At 46.6% G+C, this 18,538-nt stretch overlaps 1 protein-coding gene across 3 annotated transcripts in view; it reads left to right on the top strand.

The window, feature by feature from the left end:
• Positions 1-18,538, top strand: part of PARP8 (poly(ADP-ribose) polymerase family member 8) — a 168,193-nt gene that overhangs the window by 83,564 nt on the left and 66,091 nt on the right. For 2 of the 3 annotated variants that reach the window (XM_056848449.1, XM_056848448.1), the window contains exons 4-5: positions 4,081-4,170; positions 9,984-10,054. In XM_056848449.1, coding sequence (XP_056704427.1) covers positions 4,081-4,170; positions 9,984-10,054 — 161 coding nt within the window. Of the gene's footprint in view, positions 1-4,080; positions 4,171-9,983; positions 10,055-18,538 lie in introns of those variants that run through there. The other variant, XM_056848450.1, reaches the window with a different exon arrangement.

Below are 18,538 nucleotides of genomic sequence, written 5' to 3'. Positions count from 1 at the left end.
ACAAGGGAAAAAGCATTTTCAAGTTTCCAAATGGGACAAAATCAATGAAGGCTAAAAAAGAAATAGGTTTGGGCTTCGACTAAATGGGTTATGGGCGGCAGCCTAAATCCATAAAACTGATTATTGAGTATGCTTTCATCGAGGTGAGAGAGGGCTATTTTCACTGCTTGGGATGGTTAAGTCTGGCTTGTTGACTTAACCCTCTGGTCATCATTGATGTCATTTGCGAAGATTGATAGGCGCTTGTCCTAGTCATCGGACTTGCTCATCTTTTAGCCTCTGCGCTGTAGATGGTAAGCTTTTGGAGCAGCCAGTTCCCTGTTCCACCATGTTTTTAACATGGGGCCCTGTTCCTCGGGTTGCCAGCTCTGGGTTGGGAAATACCTGGAGATTTTGGGGGGTGGAGCCTGAGGAGGGCAGGGTTTGGGGAGGGATCTCAGCAGGCTGTAATGCCATAGAGCCCCCCTCCCAAAGCACTCATTTTATCCAGGGCAACTGATTTTGGTCATTTGGAGATCAATTGTAATAGCAGGAGATCTCCAGGTGCCACCTGGAGGTTGGCAGCCTGACCTATTCCATCAGGTTTTAGAAATATTAGTATCTGTTGCAGCATGCATGCATATCCTGCAGTCTTTCCCAAATAAAGAGTTGAATTTAGACCATTCAAGTACATGGACTTCCGCCCACTCAGAGAAACAGTGTGTATCTAAGCTGAAAGTAGGGATGCATATGTAACACCTCTACCCTTATGCTGGGGATCGTTACTGGAAAATCCCCCGGTATACTCTCCATTTGCTTTATGCTTTATTCATTTACTCTGCCAAGGCCTGCCTTGAGCTATTTTTGGTCATCATTCTTTAAAGATTTGCTGAGGGTAGGAACAGGATTTTTCTATAAGCTGTTATGAGCAGTTCAAAATGGACTTTCCCAGGTTTTGCAACGCAGGTGGATCACTACCATAATATTAATCCTCGTGTTGCCAACCTCCAGGTGAACCTGGCGATTTGGAATTATAACTCTCTCCCCAGGGAGATTCATCTCTATTTCTGTTGCTGTCTTCTGCTGGAGGCTGAAGACTTCTTTTGTTTCATTTGGCATTCCATCAGTGATCTCTCCTTCCTGCACAAGGTTTTAATTTTTATTTGCCCAATGTTTTTAATTGTTTTAATGATGGATGCTTTATGTGTAGGGGGGAGTTGTTTTACATGTTTTTAGAATGTGATTTTACTATTGATGTTTTAATGGGTTAACTGCGTTGGTGGCCCTTGTGGAAGCAAAAAGGTGGGATATGAATTTTGTAAATAAATAAATACATAAATCTGATCTCTAGACTGTAGATATCAGTTCCCCTGGAGGAAATGGCACCTTCAGAGGGTGAATGCTATAGCATCACATCCCCACTGAGGTCCCTCTCCTCCCCAAACTACACCCTTCCCAGGCTCCACCCCCAAATCTCTAGGTATTTCCCAACCCAGAGTTGGCAACCCTATATAAAGTTGTTTTATGAAGACAGAAAGAACATACTCTCAAACATTTACATGCTTGTGCATTAGAGACGCGATGTATCTTCTGGAGATTTAGGCAAAAGAGTTGAACCCTGGAAATCTTGACTCGAGCCACCGTGGTGTAATGATTAAGAGTGGTGGACTCTAATCTGGTGAACTGGGTTGGTTCCCCTCTCTTCCACATGAAGCCAGCTGGGCAACCTTGGGCGAGTCACAGTTCTCTTCGAGCTCTCTCAGCCTTACCTACCTCACAAGGCGCCTGTTGTGGATAGGGGAAGGGAAGGAGATTGTAAGCCGGTTTGATTTTCCTTAAAAGGTAGAGAAAATTGGCATGTAAAAACCAACTCTTCTTCTTCTTCCTACGAACAAAACAAAAACTAGCAAGAACTGAGACTGTTGTTTGGCAGAATCAGGCTCCAGAAAATATGAACTGTCATTGGTACATAGGCACTGTTGGAGTGTATGGTCGTAGCGCAGAGTAAACCTATTCTGCTCCTGGAGTTGTGGGAGGAGGGCTAGGGGAAGGCCATTATGGGAAAAAAATGCATGCCATATAAGTAGGTTTGCCAGGTCCGGGTTGGGAAACACCTGGGGATTTTGGGGGCGGAGCCTGAGGAGGGCAGGGTCTGGAGTGGGGAGGGACTTCAGTGGAGTATACTGCCCTAGTGCCCACCTTCCAAAGCAGCCATCTTCTCCAGGGGAACTGATCTCTCTCGCCTGGAGATCAGTTGTAATCCCAGGAGATCTCCTGCCACCACCTGGAGGTTGGCAGCCCTACATATAAGCCATGGCAGATTGGCAGATCCCGGAGGCACCCAGGGGTGCATCTCAACCCCCTGTGACCAGAATGGTGTGAAACATTCCTCTCCTGTCTAGCGGACTCTGCAAGATGGCTGAGAAGCCCCAGTCTGTACCATGGAAAGGCCTGCGGCAGCAGAGGTTACTAATTCCCAGCATCCCCAGTGGCGTTATGCATTTTCTCTAGGGTGTTTTCCATATGGGGCTCAGGCTTGAGTTGTTAGGGAAACAACTGTTAATACAACTGCTAATACATCGCAGCAGCAACAGGGCTTCCACAAAGCTAATTTCCCCCTTTTTTGTTTTTGTTTTAATCAGTGCTTTAATAGCACTTTGTTGATATATCATTACATTAAAACATGCATCAGGTTCTCTGAATTCCCAGCTTCCATTTTTTTAAAAACCAAGTATCTAGCCCATTTTGTTGTAGAGGTTTTTTCCCTATATATCTCCGCAAGGAAAGGGGCTCAAGATCTACTTTTAAAAAAGAAAAGGAAAAGAATGAAATCTGGAAATTCAGAGGACCTGATGCTTATTCTGGTATAATGGTATATCGATATAACACTATTAAATCACCAATTATAACAAACACCGGGGCTGTGTGGCTAGTACAAAAGCGGACTAATGTCACTTTCAGGTTTCCCCCGAAAGTGACTTAATGCCGTCATCTTCCCCCCGCCCCATGTCCCTACCACCTTTGACTCCCACTGGCTGGCAACCCTAGGAGCCAGAAACTTGCTCTTTTAAAAGCATGAACGCTGGACATCCAGAAAACCTGTTACACATATACCAATATAACAATATTCAACTGCTGATTTTTTTTCCAGTTGAAAGATCACCAGTAGTCTGGGGTGTGTGTGTGTGAATGGCCAGCAAGGAAACTGCGTATGTCCATCCCTGACTGGAACAACCCTAAAAGGAGGGGATCATGAACATGTACATTTGTGATTCTTTTGGAGTTCTTTAATCTGTGGAGCAGGGCTTCTTCCTTCCCTCCCTCCCTCAGTTTTCCCTCCAAAATGTCCTGTCTTTGACAGCCTTGCTCAGATCTTGCAAATTGAAGGCTGTGGCTTCCTTTATTGAGTCAATCCATCTCTTGTTGGGTCTTCCTCTTTTCCTGCTGCCCTCAACTTTTCCTAGCGTGACTGTCTTTTCCAGTGACTCTTGTCGTCTCATGATGTGACTGAAAAGTACTTCCCTTTAAACCCAATATTTCCAAACTGTGGAGTGTAGCCTGGAGCTTTTATCTACATTCTAATTTACAACTATTGACTAACCATTGTCCAGTGATTCTCAGCATAACAAAAGAAAGGTCATCAGTCAGCTGAACTAAAGTTGGGGGCAGCCCTATCTAATCCCATTTTATTGCAGTTGACATTTGTAAATGGAACGTGTTTGTTGCTCAGCTTGAAAGAACCCACATGGAACACCAAAATCTGAGCCAAACCAATGAGCCAGAGCAATTGTGTCACCTCTCTGCTAAATAATACACTGACTGGATAATGAAAACTCCAAAAACAGGCTGCCTGTAAGCTAAGTAGGAGTCTTTTACATACTCTGGGGATTCCCCAGGTATACAGACAAATATGGCTTGGTACATTAGCCAAATGGGGACAAAACCCAAAAAGACTAAATATGCTCTGGAATGAGCAGCATGTTTGGGCGGGGGGTCTTCTTGAGGCTCTCGGATAATCCTGGAGAGGGAGTTTTGAGGGTGTGGGTTTTCCAAATTGTCCCTCTGTGTGATTCTTGATGGGCCTTTTGTTTTGTTTTGCAGACAATACTTACGTGTCCAGTTCAGATAATGATGAAGATGTGTTAGTGACGACAGAGCCAATCCCCATAATTTTCCACCGAATTTCAACAGGTAACGCTAAGACAGATAAACTCTGTTCCACATCATTGTTGCTGTTGTTGTTGTTGTTTTTAATATGGCAGACAGGGTGTGCATTTATGCTTAGAATAGGAGTATTCAAACGTTGGTCGTGTAAAGTTCTGGGTCAAGAAAGATCTGTTCCACATTCCTCAGGACATGTCAAAGTAGATGGGACAAACAGCTTCAGATAGAATTCAGGTGCTGGAAAGGCCAGTCCAGGGGTGTCAAACATAAGGCCAGAGGGCCAGATCCAGCCCCTTGAGAGCTATCCGGCCCGCGAGCCACCCCTACCCCCACTCTCGATCTGGGCTGGTGAAGCATGGCCCAGCCTGACCAAATGAATTCATGTTATATCCTTCATAACAATTGAGTTCGACACCCCTGGGCTGGTTCCATCTGTAACAGGAGTTGTTCTTTACACCAACAGCTCAGGGTGACCTCTAATGGACTAGTCTAGTCCTTGGGTATTTTCTAAAGACAATTAGCATGAGCATGGTTGCACCTTGGTAAGAAGTATTTTATCTCATCCTCCAGAGTGCTCAGGGTAGGGTTGCCAGGCCCTGCAGTCTCCTGTGCACCATGACATTACTTCTGGGAAAACCTGGAATTGACATCATGTTTCTCTAGGAATTGCCAGACACTCTATGGTATGAGTTCCTATCATTTCTGGAGCTACACAACACCAGCTTAAAAAACACACACACACACACATTGTTTATGTTCACCCTGGAGAGGAGAAGGCTGAGAGGTGATATGATAACAACCATCTTCAAGTACTTGAAGGGCTGTCATATAGAGGATGGTGCCGAGTTGTTTTCTGTTGCCCCAGAAGCTCGGACCAGAAACAACAGGTTGAAATTAAATCAAAAGAGTTTCCGTCTAAACATTAGGAAGAATTTTCTAACAGAGTGGTTCCTCAGTGGAACAGGCTTCCTTGGGAGGTGGTAAGCTCTCCTTCCCTGGAGGTTTTTAAGCAGAGGCTAGATGGCCATATGTCAGCAATGCTGATTCTATGACCTTAGGCAGATCATGAGAGAGAGGGCATCTTGGCCATCTTCTGGGCATGGAGTGTGTTGGGGTGCGTTGGGGGGAAGTAGTTGTGAATTTCCTGCATTATGCAGGGGGTTGGACTAGATGACCCTGGTGGTACCTTCCAACTCTATTATGATTCTATGATTCTGAATTCTCACACCATTGCTTGGAGCGGCAGCAGGCAACAAGGATTGCTGGCAGGAGGCCTTCTGCCATAGCTACCATACTTCAGGGTAACATACCTGGACCTCCCTCACAAGGTTGAACTTTATCCTAAGAATGCTGTCTGGTCAAAGATTATCCAATGAGCTCCAGGGAAGAATAGGGATTTGAACCCAGGATTTCCAATTCTAGCCCAACACTCTAGCCATGATGCCACACAATGAAACTTGAAAACCAACTTGTACACAGACTAACTCTACATACTTGGGGCACTGCAAATATGCAGACAGATATGACCTGGTACATGAATAAAGGCATCAGTAGACCAACAAATGACTCTCAAAAAGCATGGCATGATCCTGTTCTGGAAGTGTGTCTTGGGTGGCAATGCTTACTTTGACTGAATTACTCAATGGCTCATGGTTCAAAGAAAATGGATCAAACACATTTAGGGAGCTCTCACAGATGCCAAATAATTCACTTTCAATCTACTTTCAATGTATTTTGCAGCTGGATTTCACTGTGTGAAGCAGCAAAATCCACTTGCAAACCATTGTTAAAGTGGATTGAAAGTATATTATTCAGTGTGTGTGAAAGTGCCCTTTGACCAGCAGTATGCCTGAGGTTTGATTCTGGGATGGAGTTCCAGTAGAGTAAAAGACTAATGAAAAACAAGGGGGTAGTTATTTGGACCTCCACATTGTAAGTCAGTAACCAGTGTGGTGTATTGGTTAAGAGTGTTGATCTAGGATCTGGGAGATCTGGATTCGAATCCCCATGTTGCCATGGAAGCTTGCTGGGTGATTTTGGGCCAGTGACATATTTTCAGCCAAACCTAGCTCATAGCATTGTTGAAAGGATAAAATGGAGAAGAGGGGAACGATGTAAACTGCTTTGGGTTCATTTTCAGTCTTCGGTGCAGCCCCACATGTGGGACTGCGCCTGCGCGCAGGCCTGCCACCGGAAACTTTTCATAGCCTAAGGCCTAGACTGGGGATGCCCCTCCCCTTGGAGCAGGCAGGCCCGGCTTCCTGCCGACCTACAGCATGCTTCCTGGGTGGGGCATCCCCTCCCTCCTCAGTTCCATGCCCGCTCCTCCCCCCGCCCCGCCCCCAGAATGCCCCCCCTGCACCGGCGTGGCCTCTCCACCCCGTTGCTGGCGCCACGGAGAGGCCGCGCTGGTGGAAGGGAACGGTGCGGTCTTGTTGTGCTCGGCCGCCGCCGGGACTGGCCTTGCCGCCGGCGTGAATGCGTGTAATTGCGTGATTATACGCATTTATGCCGGCGGCTAGGTCACTCTGCCTCCAAAGAACTTTCAGCCCCATTCTCAGGAATGGGCTGTTAAGGGTCCCTCCCGCTCACCAGTTCACCTTTGTAAGAAGCCTCCCCTCGTCTCCATGTTCCTGTTGTCTCAGCGAATGTGGGCTTGGCCCTCTGCATTTGTGGAGATGTAGCTCATCCCAGAGTTATTTTACGCCATTTGCAAAAGCTGCATGTGGTTCTAAAAGTTCTAGGAAAGCCAATGCAAGAAACCATGGATTTTAGTGACCCAAAATATAAGGATGCCAGCCTCCGGGTGGAGCCTGGAGATCTCCCAGAATTACAACTCATCTGGAGACTAGAGATCAGTTCCCCTGGAGAAAATGAATCCTTTGGAAGGTGGACATAAGGGCATTATACCCCACTGAAATCCCTAATTGCCCATTGCCTGCCTTGCTAGGGTTGCCAGGTCCCTCTTCACCACCGGTGAGAGGTTTTTGGGGCAGAGCCTGAGGAGGGTGGGGTTTCAGGAGGGGAGGGACTTTAATGCCATAGAGTCCCATTGCCAAAGCGACCATTTTCTCCAGGTGAAGTGATCTCTTATCGGCTGGAGATCAGTTGCAATAGCAGGAGATCACCTAGTACCTGGAGGTGGGCAACCCCATGCCTTGCCCATACTTCACCCACAAATCTCCAGGGATTTCCCAACACAAAATTGACAACCCTATCACAATGTGAGGCATGCAAGATATTAGATTGTCTGTGTGCTTTTCCTGCCTCTTCAATAATATTAGAATTCAGGGGCACCCAAGTGAACTTGATGGGCAGTACAGGCAGGACTGTTGAAAGCAAGGCCTTCTTCAAAGAACGCATAATTAAATGACTGAATTCACTGACAAAACATGTAGTGACAGCCATTAGCTCTGATGGCTTTAAGAAGAGATTAGAGAAATTCATGGATTATAGATCCATCAATGGCTATTAGCCATAATGGCTAAATGGCCCTTCTAATTTCAGAGGCAGTACATCTTTACATACCGTTTGTTGGAGGGCAACCAAAGGTTTCTGTGTCCTCTGTCAGAGGTAGAATGCCGGACTTGATGAGCCGTGAGTCTTATCCAGCAGGCTCTCCTTGTGTTCCCCTGTGCTCTGTTGGTGGCTGAACCGTCTGTTAGGAGTAAGGACCCCCAGCTAGGCAATGCAGAGACAGACAGAACATTGGCAGCACAGCCTGTCTTAATGTCAGTTAAACTCAAATCCAACACAGATAGGCAATGATACCTAATATCTCTATATTATTACAAAACCCGCAAATAACATCACATAAGAGAATATAAATGTAGATTGTTGTACCAAAACACAAACTATGTCTCAATATGAGCTTCCAGCTCAATATTTCATCACAGTTTACAGTCCCAACAGTTCATGTGTGTAACTTCTCTTCCCAGGAGAGTGCACAGGAGAATCTGGAAGATGGTTTTCTCGAGATTACTCCGTTTGATCATTAATGTGATTGTATACATATGAAGGAGGGTCTTGAAATGGAACTGAAGAAGAATGACGAAACGGAGTAATCTCGAGAAAATCTCGAGCTGGAAGCTCATATTGAGACATAATTTGTGTTCTGGTACAAGAATCTTCCATCCTTCCGAGGTCGGTAAAATGAGTACCCAGCGTGCTGGGGGTAAAGGGAAGATGACTGGAGAAGGCACTGGCAAACCACCCCCTAAAACAAAGTCTGCCTAGAAAACGTTGGGATGTGACATCACCCCATGGGTCAGGAATGACCCGGTGCTTGCACAGGGGACCTTTACCTTTTATTTACAAAATCTGTGTTTATATTCTCTTATGTGTTGTGATCTGTGGGTTTTGTAATAATATAGAGATATTAGGTATTGACTATCTGTGTTGGATTTGAGTTTAACTATAGTAATAACACAGAGGTGTCATGTTTTATATTCTGTCAGTGGCAGGCAGTGATTCTTCAGTGAGCAGGAACAAAGAAAGGAAGTTTTTGCCCCAAACATGAGGTGGGATTTTTGAGGGAAGGCCAGGCAGGTTACTAACAGCATTTGACCTGAATATAGGCAAAGATACAACATAATTATTATTATTTTTGCTGTCAAGTCACATCTGACTTTTGGCGACCCCTGGTGGGGTTTTCAAGGCAAGAGATGTTCAGAGGTGGTTTGCCTGTGCCTGCCTCTAAGTCACGACCCTGGTGTTCCTTGGAGGTCTCCCATCCAAATACTTGGCCAGGGTCGACCCTGCTTGACTTCTGAGATTTGATGACATCAGGCTAGCCTGGGCTAGCCAGGTCAAGGCACAACATCACTTTAATGATAGATTTACTAAGCCATTAGAAAAGAGCAAGAGTCCAGTAGCACCTTAAAGACTTAACAAATTTTCTGGCAGGGTTTGAGCTTTCGTGAGCTGCAGCTTACTTCTTCAGATACAGCTAGAATGTGATCAGAAGTTCTTAGGCCAATTCTGCTTGGTGGCAAAGTAGAGTCACTTGTTTTCCTTGCACATGTTTTGTCTGTAGTTATTCATTAATTTTATATTTTCGACCAAGAATACATGACCAATTTTTGCTCCATAAATAAAATGCAATTACATTTAAAACCCATTTTCTTCAGTTTTACATAAATTATAATTACCGTCAACAACTCAGATGAGATGTTAATAACGTTTGTTTCATGCCTGCTTTTTGAAATATCTCTACAACACTGGTGAGAAAATAAAATGTGGGATTTACAAGGGGATGAAAAATTTACACTGCCAGCTGTGTGTAGGGATGTGAAGACCCTCAGTACATGGCACCACGCTGTATAGGAAACTACTGTAAATGATACATGAACATCTCACGTTGGGAGGCTGATGTTAGTAGTAAGATGGGTCAAAGGTGACCAGAGTTGTCAAGGGGTTCCAGCATCCTGGAGCCATGCTTCCACCCTTCCTCAAATGTATATATTTTTATTTATGCCTAACCTTTCTCCCCATTGGAGAGCTTCCAATATCATTCTCTTGACCTCCCCTTTGTACTAACAGTAACAATCCTGCAAGGTAGATTAGGCTAAGAGAAAGCGAGTGGCCCTAGATCACCCAACGAGCTTCCATGGCAGGGTGGGAATTCAGATCAGGGTCATGTGGATCCTAGTCCAGCATTCAAACCATGCACTAACAATGGCTGTTACTTTAGTGCTTTTTCTTTGTTGTTAGACCATAATTCAGGCCCATTACATTGAATTGGAAATGTGCCTTTGTCAACCAGGGAATGCAGCTTTTACCCCTTAAATAGTATGTTCTAACGTTGTCCCTTTTTCTTTCTTTCTTTTCCCTTTTTTTAGAATTGCGAAAAACCAGTGATGTCAACTGTTGTTTATCTATAAAATCAAAGTTACAGAGAGAAAATGGAGAGGTACAGTATTGCTTCATTCATGCAGCCCTTGTGAATATCTGAGCAGAGTGCAGATGAACAAGATGCTAAATCAGAGGGCATACGTCCTCCATGCTGGTTTAAGTCAAAGGTCGGTGCTTTAATCCAAAGGTCTGTGAATTCGTTATTGGAAATGGGCACATAGAGCTAACCCTGGATGTGCAGCAGGGTGATTTTGAGCATACGGAAGCTGTGTACCCTTTAGAGATTCTACGGAAAGCATCTGTTTTGACCTGTTAGTCTACAGTCATAAATAAAAGATGCCTCCTCAAAAGAAAGATAGCTTGATTTTCAGCCAGTGCAGGACCCATTAGATTTGAGAGATTTTGAGACGGGTTCCAATGCCCAGGAAGCTGTTATCAGTGTGTATGTAGAAGAGGGATTCTGAACAAAAAATTAGAGAGAGTAGAGTTTGACGTTGCAATTACTAAATTAGGGAAAATATCAGATGATGTTTATCGAGTGAGGCAGTGGGATCAACCCAACCATCCTCCAAGCAGCGTGGTGTAGTGGCTAAGAGTGGTGGACTCTAATCTGGAGAAATGGGTTTGATTCCCCACTCTTCTACATGAAGCCTGCTGGGTGACCTTGGGCTAGTCACAGCTCCCAGAGCTCTCTCAGCCCCACCTACCTCACAAGTTGTTTGAATTTTTTTTTTTTTTTTTTTTGCAGAGATCCTAGAGAGCTGCTGACCAGGGACATTAGAAAATTCTGGGATAGATGGACCAGTTGTCATTTGGAATAGGGCAGAAATTACCAAGGGATGGCTGGTCTTCATGGTATCCTTCAGGAGCAATGGCACATATCCTACCTTAGGCTGGAGAAAGTTCCTCTAGCCCAAGGTGCCATCCTCCAATTTAAGAGGCTTTTCTGCTAGGGGAGAAGAAACTCATTAGACTGGAGAAAGGTTTCAGACTTTGCTCGGTGGAAGAGTAGGGCACATGCCATTTTAATGTTGTAACATCATAAAAGGCTACAACTGTACTAGGCCAGGTCGTCTCGGGTTACTGCCGACTACTGGTCTTGAGAGCAGGCTGTTATCTCAGGAATGCAGGAATCCGGGGGAGTCCCGCCAGGAGCTGGAAACCAAAATAAAGTCGGCATGCAGAGGGGAAGTCAAAAGTCCGGTCCAAGGGTCAGAAGTCCGTTTATCAAAGTCTAGGAGTGTCAGCAACAAAAGTCAGAGATCCTTTTGCAACAATTGCTTTCGCAACGTCTGTCTGTTCCAAGCCTGGGTTTAAGCTGTTTCTCTTTGCCTTAGTTCTCATCCTCAGACAACTCTCAGTCTTGGAGCCGTCTCCTTAGTGCCTGTAGACAGGCACTTCTCCTTTTGCTTTGCAACTCCATTCTTCCTCTTTGCCTGTGCTGTTGTTGAGTGGCTTCAGGTGAGCTGGGTGGGTCCTGCTTCTGTGGAGTTACAGCTGCATCTGGTTGTGCCGAAGGAGGTGATTCTGTGTTTACTTCCAACTCCTCAGCGGGGCTGGTGTTTACTCCTACCTGTTGTCCTTTGCCCTGCCCTGCATTCTCAGCTGTCTGAGGTGCAATGCCCGTTATTTCTCCCTGCTCAGGCTCTTCCTCTGATGATGTTTCGCCTGTTGAAGCCTGGGCCATGACAACAACAGTGTATTGCAGTGTGGGCTTTTTGTATGCAAGAGCCTACGTCTGTGGAAGCAGGGTTCTTGTTTATGAATGCATGTGGTGGTGGAAAGGGCTGTCAAGTCACAGCTGACTTATGGCGACCCCATAGGGTTTTCAGGGCAAGAGACGTTCGGAGGCAATTGGCCATTGCCTGCCTCTGCGTGGACTGAGAGTTCTGAGAAAACCGTGGCTGGCCCAAAGTCACTGGCAGGCTTCATGTGGAGGAGTGGGGAAACAAACCCGGTTCACCAGATTAGAGTCCACCACTCTTAACCACTACATCGCTATAATAAATATTTGCCTGTAACATGCCAAAAAAAAAAATTCTCCAATTTTATCCTCAGAATATGTAAGTCTACTAAGATCTGAGTCACTTTTCAGGAGCTGGATGAGTGTTAGTTCCACCACGGAAGAATCATTTCTTGCACCCAGACTGGCTTATGGACATCTCAGAAAGATTTTGTCCAGGTTCAGTTGTGAGAGAGCAGAATCCTCCAGGTTTTGCAAGAAATTGCAAGAATGTTGCAAGAAATATTGCAAGAAATATGGTGCTGCTCTGTAAGTCTCCCCTTTTTTTGGTGGGAACTGGGTACAAGCCATTCCCACTTCTGTTCGCAGCCTGATATTTTATTTTATGAGTCTATCATTAGTAGAGATGCCACATTTGGAAAGGCTCATTGGTTTATGTGAACTATAAATATTGCAGCATGCTTCTTCTTTAGTTAAGGTCACTTACAAGGAGAAAATGAAATAAATCTGTATTTTGCTTCAGAAAAATGAGTGGTTGTGGGGAAAAAACGTATGTTTTGGGATTTGCTTTAACATTGGCTGACAACACAATGTTCCTCTGAACTACAGAAAGTTTGAATTTGAAGGTAAAACGCTGGATTAGGGTCGCAAGCTGTGGAAATTGCTAGCAAATGGAATGTGGTTCTGAGCAAAAAAAATTTCCCCTCCCATCTTCCAGTCACACAGCTGATTTCAATTCAATTACAGACCTGTGTACAAGGCATGAATGAAAAATATGTAATAGTCTAGATAAAAAATAAAAGGGCTGGGATCAAACAGGAAAATATGGACAACAGGATTCTAAACAACACAGTAGCACAGTCATTATCGAAACCTTAGAGAAGCAATGGTTGTCTGCAGGGCCTCTAATGAATAGCATCAAGTTTCTGTGGAACCATATTTAAATTACAGCCCTGGTTTTCTGTCTTTCTGATTACTCAAATAAAGAAATAGAAGAGTATTATTTAGCAGACGGCTCTTCCTGTCCAGGTATATTGCAAGCAAGGCTTGGAATACTATTTTCAGCTTTTCAAGCCACAACTAGCAGTCTTCAAGCAGTGGCTGGACGAACTCTCGTCAGGGATGCTTTAGGCAGATCCTGCATTGAAGAAGAAGAAGAGTTGGTTTTTATATGCCGACTTTCTCTACCACTTAAGGGAAACTTAAACCTGCTTACAATCACCTTCCCCTCCCCACAACAGACACCCTGTGAGGTAGGTGGGGCTGAGAGAGCATAACTTGCCCAAGGTCACCAAGCTGGCTTTGCTTGTAGGAATGGGGAAACAAATCCAGTTCACTAGATTAGCCTCTGCCACTCATGTGGAGGAGTGGGGAATCAAACCCGGTTCTCCAGATCAGAGTCCACCTGGGATTTAGCCCATAAGTGCAATCAGAGAGTTGTTGTTAATATTCAGTGCAATTTGGCCATTACTGTTTTGCTCTTGAGTGGTTTCCTCCTATTCACATTCAATCTGGGTAGGCTAAAATTAGGGTTACCAACCTGAAGATGGGGCCTGGAGTTCTCTTGGAATTGCAACTAATCTCCAGACTATAGAGGAACTGTAGGTCAGTTGCCTTGGAGGAAATGGCAGCTTTGTAGGGAAGATTATTTGGTATACCGTATATACTCGGGTATAAGCCGACCCGAGTATAAGCCGACCCCCCAAATTTGAGGCCAGAAAAGGGAATTTCTTATTGACCCGGGTATAAGCCGAGGGTCAATAAGAAATTCCCTTTACCGGCAATGCTGCGCTCTAAAATGCCGGCCGCCATTTTAGAGCGCAGGGCCCCTGCCCCAGGTCGCCCTCCCGCCAGCCTCCCAGGCCCTCCCGCCCCACCCCACCCCAACCCACCCCCAGTGCCATCCAAGGGGGGGAGGGGGAAGAGCCCCTGAACCCCCTACTTACCGGGAGACGCGGCGAATCGGCGGCGCGGCCTTCCTGGGCCGGCAGGAGGCCTTTCCAGGCCCCTGCCGGCCGGAGGAAGGCGCCTGGGCGCGTGGGTGGCGGCGGCGCAGCCGGCAGGGGCCTCCTGCCGGCCAAGGAAGGACCCTGCCAGCAGGAGAAAGGCGCCCGGGCGCCGGCGGAGCGGCCAACATGGACCTCCTGCCGGCCCCTCCAGGCCCCTGCCGGCAGGAGAAAGGCTCCCGGGCGAGGCGGCGATGGCAGCGGTAAGTTCCTCCCTCCCTCCTCCCTCCTCCCTCCTCCCCCCTCCCCTCTCCTACCGTATTGACCCGTGTATAAGCCGAGTTCGGCTTTTTCAGCCCTTTTTTTGGGCTGAAAAACTCGGCTTATATACGAGTTTATACGGAACCACAGAGTTTAGGAGAAACAGAAGTCCTAGAGTGGCTATAGAGCAGGGGTGGGGGACCTTTTTTCCACCAAGGGCCATTTGGATATTTATAACATCCTTCGCAGGCCATACAAAATTATCAACTTAAAAATTAGCCGACCAAGCCCCAAGCAGGCAGCTTCCCCAGATGACCCCCCCCCCCCGCGTGGGCAGGCAGGTATCAGCCGGTGATACACTCGCCCACCTGGTGGCACAGGATGGTCTGCTGCACCAGTTGGGCCAGCTGTCCAGCCGCCCGCCAGAGTTGCTCCTGCTCCACATGGTCGGGGCCGGATTCTACCGCTGGCTCCTGCTACCTCCGCCTGCAGGGATGAAATGAGGACACACTGGCTAAGAACCTGCCCCCCCCCCACAAATTCTGGCCCTGCTCCCTTTAACTCCGCCATTGTCACCACTTCCACCCCATCCCTCTTGTAGTACAGAAGGAATGCATTTCTCCATGGCCTGGGTGGGAAAGGGTTAACACAATTTCTTGGGCAGTCCTAGCAGCTCCATAACTAATGACTCTTCTGCAAGGGGGGGAAAAGGTTCCTTTTCTCAGCAAAACAAACTCACATCCGTCTTGAATAGACGCTGTTCCTGTCTGCAGGAGGGGGCGGATCACCAGTCTTAGATCCTTCTGAGCTAGAGATCTGCCAGGACCCACAAAGGGCCAGACCAAATGATTTCGCGGGCCTTAAACGGCCCCCGGGCCTGACGTTCCCCACCTCCTATAGAAGGTGGTTGCTCTAGGATTTCTACTTCATCTGTGGTGTACCATAGAGACGGAATTATGAACCGTAGAGGCAATGAGAAACTGTACTATGTAAAGACCCTGAAGGCCAGAGGCCAGTTGGGTACTGAGAGAGGAATGGGACTCCTGTTGGGTAGTGTCCTACTGTGGGATATTAGAGTGGATTTTACTCCTTAACACTGAAGAGAATTTTGAGAGGTTTATTCTTAGGTGGAGTGGAACATAAATTGGATAGCAGCAAGTTATACCAGTACAAATCTTTAGGAGCAAATGGCTAGTATGCCTTACAGAACACACGCGTACAGAAGTGATCTCACAGCAACAGGAAAGCTGGAGGAGCTACATATGCCCTGGTGCATACCGCCAAGAAAGCCAGTGGGTAGACATGGCCTCCCAATGGGACTCAGACGGAGGCCAGGTCTACCAAAGGAAGCCCGTCCCACCCAACAGCTGACAGGTGGGGGGAGGCCAGGAATCGCCGAACCCCCTGCCCAGCAATCGTGTGGCTAGAGGGGAGGGGAGGCTTTATCCTCCCAACCATTGAGGGAAAGGGAAAGGGGGACCCGGCCATTCTCCACGGCGGGGGAGGGAGAGACAGCGCACCCGCTCTCTCAGGTGTGCCGGCTCCGCAGCCCAGCTTCCGGCGTGAGCAGGCACAAGAGCAGGGGCTCCGAACCAAGTTCGGAGAGCCGCACTCAATGGGCCAAAGAGCCGCATGCGACTCGGGAGCCGCAGTTTGCAGACTCCTGCCCTGGTGTGATATCACAGAACACAACATCAAATACCTGCTAAGCCATCTCCCCGAATATCGTCCTTCCCCAGGTACTGCCTCCAAATTTCCAGAAATTTTCCAAACCGGAGTTGGCAACTGTAGCTAAAATACTATAAGCTGAACATCAGTCCAAATAGTTACATGGCTTGTGTAGATTCTCTGAGCTTTAGTATATGGGTAAAGTTAATTAATATTTTGCACTGGGTAGCGAATTCTCTAGTGACTGATGGATCCCGCTGGTGAAGTAGATCTGCCCAAGCTGTGAGTCAGAAAATTGAACAGAGCCCACCAGGTGTTCATAAGCATGGTGGGCGGGTTGTTTTGTCTTGCTCAGTTATCAGTTGCTCAGTTTTGTTAGGGAGGGGACTACAGTTGTATCAAGCTGCTGTTTGTAAAATAAAAATAAAAAGCTGTACTTTAGTGGTACCCGTAAAACATGTAGGAGCCCCGTGGCGCAGAGTGGTAAGCTGCAGTACTGCAGTCCAAGCTCTGCTCACGACCTGAGTTCGATCCCGACGGAAGTTGGTTTCAGGTAGCCGGCTCAAGGTTGACTCAGCCTTCCATCGGTCAAATGAGTACCCAGCTTGCTGGGGGTAAAGGGAAGATGACTGGGGAAGGCACTGGCAAACCACCCTGCAAGCAAAGTCTGCCTAGTAAACATCGGAATGTGACATCACCCCATGGGTCAGGAATGACCTGGTGCTTGCACAGGGGACTTTTACCTTTTTAAGGCATGTAGCAATTGTATACTTTGCTGTGGGATTGTCACATTGGGTTGGATCCTGCCTAAAATGCCTGCACTTGCAAGGGGTTTGTCCATTCCTCTTACTCCTGGCAGACCTCCAACTTTCTGTCAAGCTAATCTTGGGAGGTCCCCCACTCCCCAGAAGCAGTGTTGGGGGGGGCATTTTGGGCTGCAATTGAAGGAGAAGTTGCTTTTTAAAGACAAGATCTGACCCCCTGTCCTGTACACTGTGGTTTTCTTTTCAGTAACTAGCAGAGAGATGCCTTCCTATACGCATGTTTCATAGTTTTGGGAACTGTTTTCTTAATTAATTATGTATTAATAGGGTTGCCAGGTCCATTTTCGCCACTGGCGGGAGGTTTTTTGGGCAGAGCCTGAGGAGGGTGGGGCTTGGAGAGATGAGGGACTTCAATGCCATAGATTCCAGTTGCCAAAGTGGCTATTTTTTCCAGGGGAACTGATCTCTAATGGCTGGAGATCAGTTGAAATAGCAGGGGATCTCCAGCTACTACCTGGAGGTGGGCAATCCTATGTATTAAAGTACTATCTGTCAAGGGAGAGTAGAAGAGATGTTCACACCCCCATGCCCTTTTTAGTGAAGCTAAACCCATTAAGCAAGAGAGCACATTTTTCATGTAAATCTTGCCTACAGCTTAAAACTAGCTGGAATAAATGAATTCCTGTTTCTGTACATATTACCAATTAATTGAGCAGGGAGATTTTGTAGGAACCCCCCCCCCCCAACTGTTGAATCAGATGATGAGCTAAAATAGCTTGTTCTCTCTCCCAGCATATTTTTTCTTCGTTTCTGGAAACAGAAGAAGAGCAGGCCTGGAAATCCCCTGCCTCTCCTGTGGCTCCTAGAGGGCCTGTTAGACATGTTTAGACATGGTGGAGAGGAGGGGAAGGGGTTTACCGAACATAACTGAGGTTAAAGTATGCTAATGTGCAGTGACTCTGGTTTGTGTACCAGAATTATAACTCTTAGATTTAGGTCGTCTTGGATTCAACCTGAGTTTCCCAGTTTCCATTCTCCCCTTCCACTACCCCCCATCAGCCTCATGCCAAATTGCCACCAGACTCCTGAATGCTGATCAATGTTGAGTCACTCTGAGTTGTGGTTCTAGTACATAGGCCTCTTGTAAGTGCATGTGGTTGGTAGGGGAGACCCTTAAGTATCCACAAAACAGCAAGATTTGGGTTTTAATTTAAGCATCCTCTCCAGTTCACGTTCTTCACATTGTAGGGTTGAAAGAATGCTTAGCCAATTAGGTTGTGAGGGCGGCATAATAGTTGTGTTGAACATATATTTGGGATAATATTGTTGGCATTTCCCTGATATAAAGAAATATGAGTCCTGAAATCGATCAGAAAGCCAAATGAATTCATGGTTCATTTGTAGGGTTGCCAGGTCCCTCTTCACCACTGGCGGGAGATTTTTGGGGCGGAACCTGAGGAGGGCGGGGTTTGGGGAGGGGAGGAACTTCAATAGCATAGAGTCAAATTGCCAAAGAGGCCATTTTCTCCAGGTGAACTGATCTCTATCGGCTGGAGATCAGTTGTAATAGCAGGAGATCTCCAGCTAGTACCTGGAGGTTGGCAACCCTATTCATTTGGTAGCCATTAAAAAAAATAAGGTAATGCCTTTTGCATAAAGGGTGTGGGGTTTTTCAAAAGCAAATTCTATCCATCCCCCTCAGCTGGGGGTGGGGAATATTCAGTTCTTGAAAAGGCAGGGGGGAAACTTGAACATCAGGCTGTGATATCCACAGGTTGAACCCATGGATACTATAACATCTAGTTGTGCCCTTAGAGAGGAGAACTGGAGGGGACCCTTGGGGTGTCACACAAGAACAATCAGTTGCAGAGTCCCCTCTCAGAATTGTGTGTGTGTGTAAAGTGCCGTCAAGTCGCAGTCAACTTATAGCGACCCCTTTT

Source organism: Euleptes europaea, chromosome 4, assembly GCF_029931775.1.
Source record: "Euleptes europaea isolate rEulEur1 chromosome 4, rEulEur1.hap1, whole genome shotgun sequence".
In the NCBI taxonomy this organism is placed as follows: domain Eukaryota; kingdom Metazoa; phylum Chordata; class Lepidosauria; order Squamata; family Sphaerodactylidae; genus Euleptes; species Euleptes europaea.
Note: the sequence above shows the minus strand (reverse complement) of the source record. Positions and strands in the feature narration are given on the sequence as shown.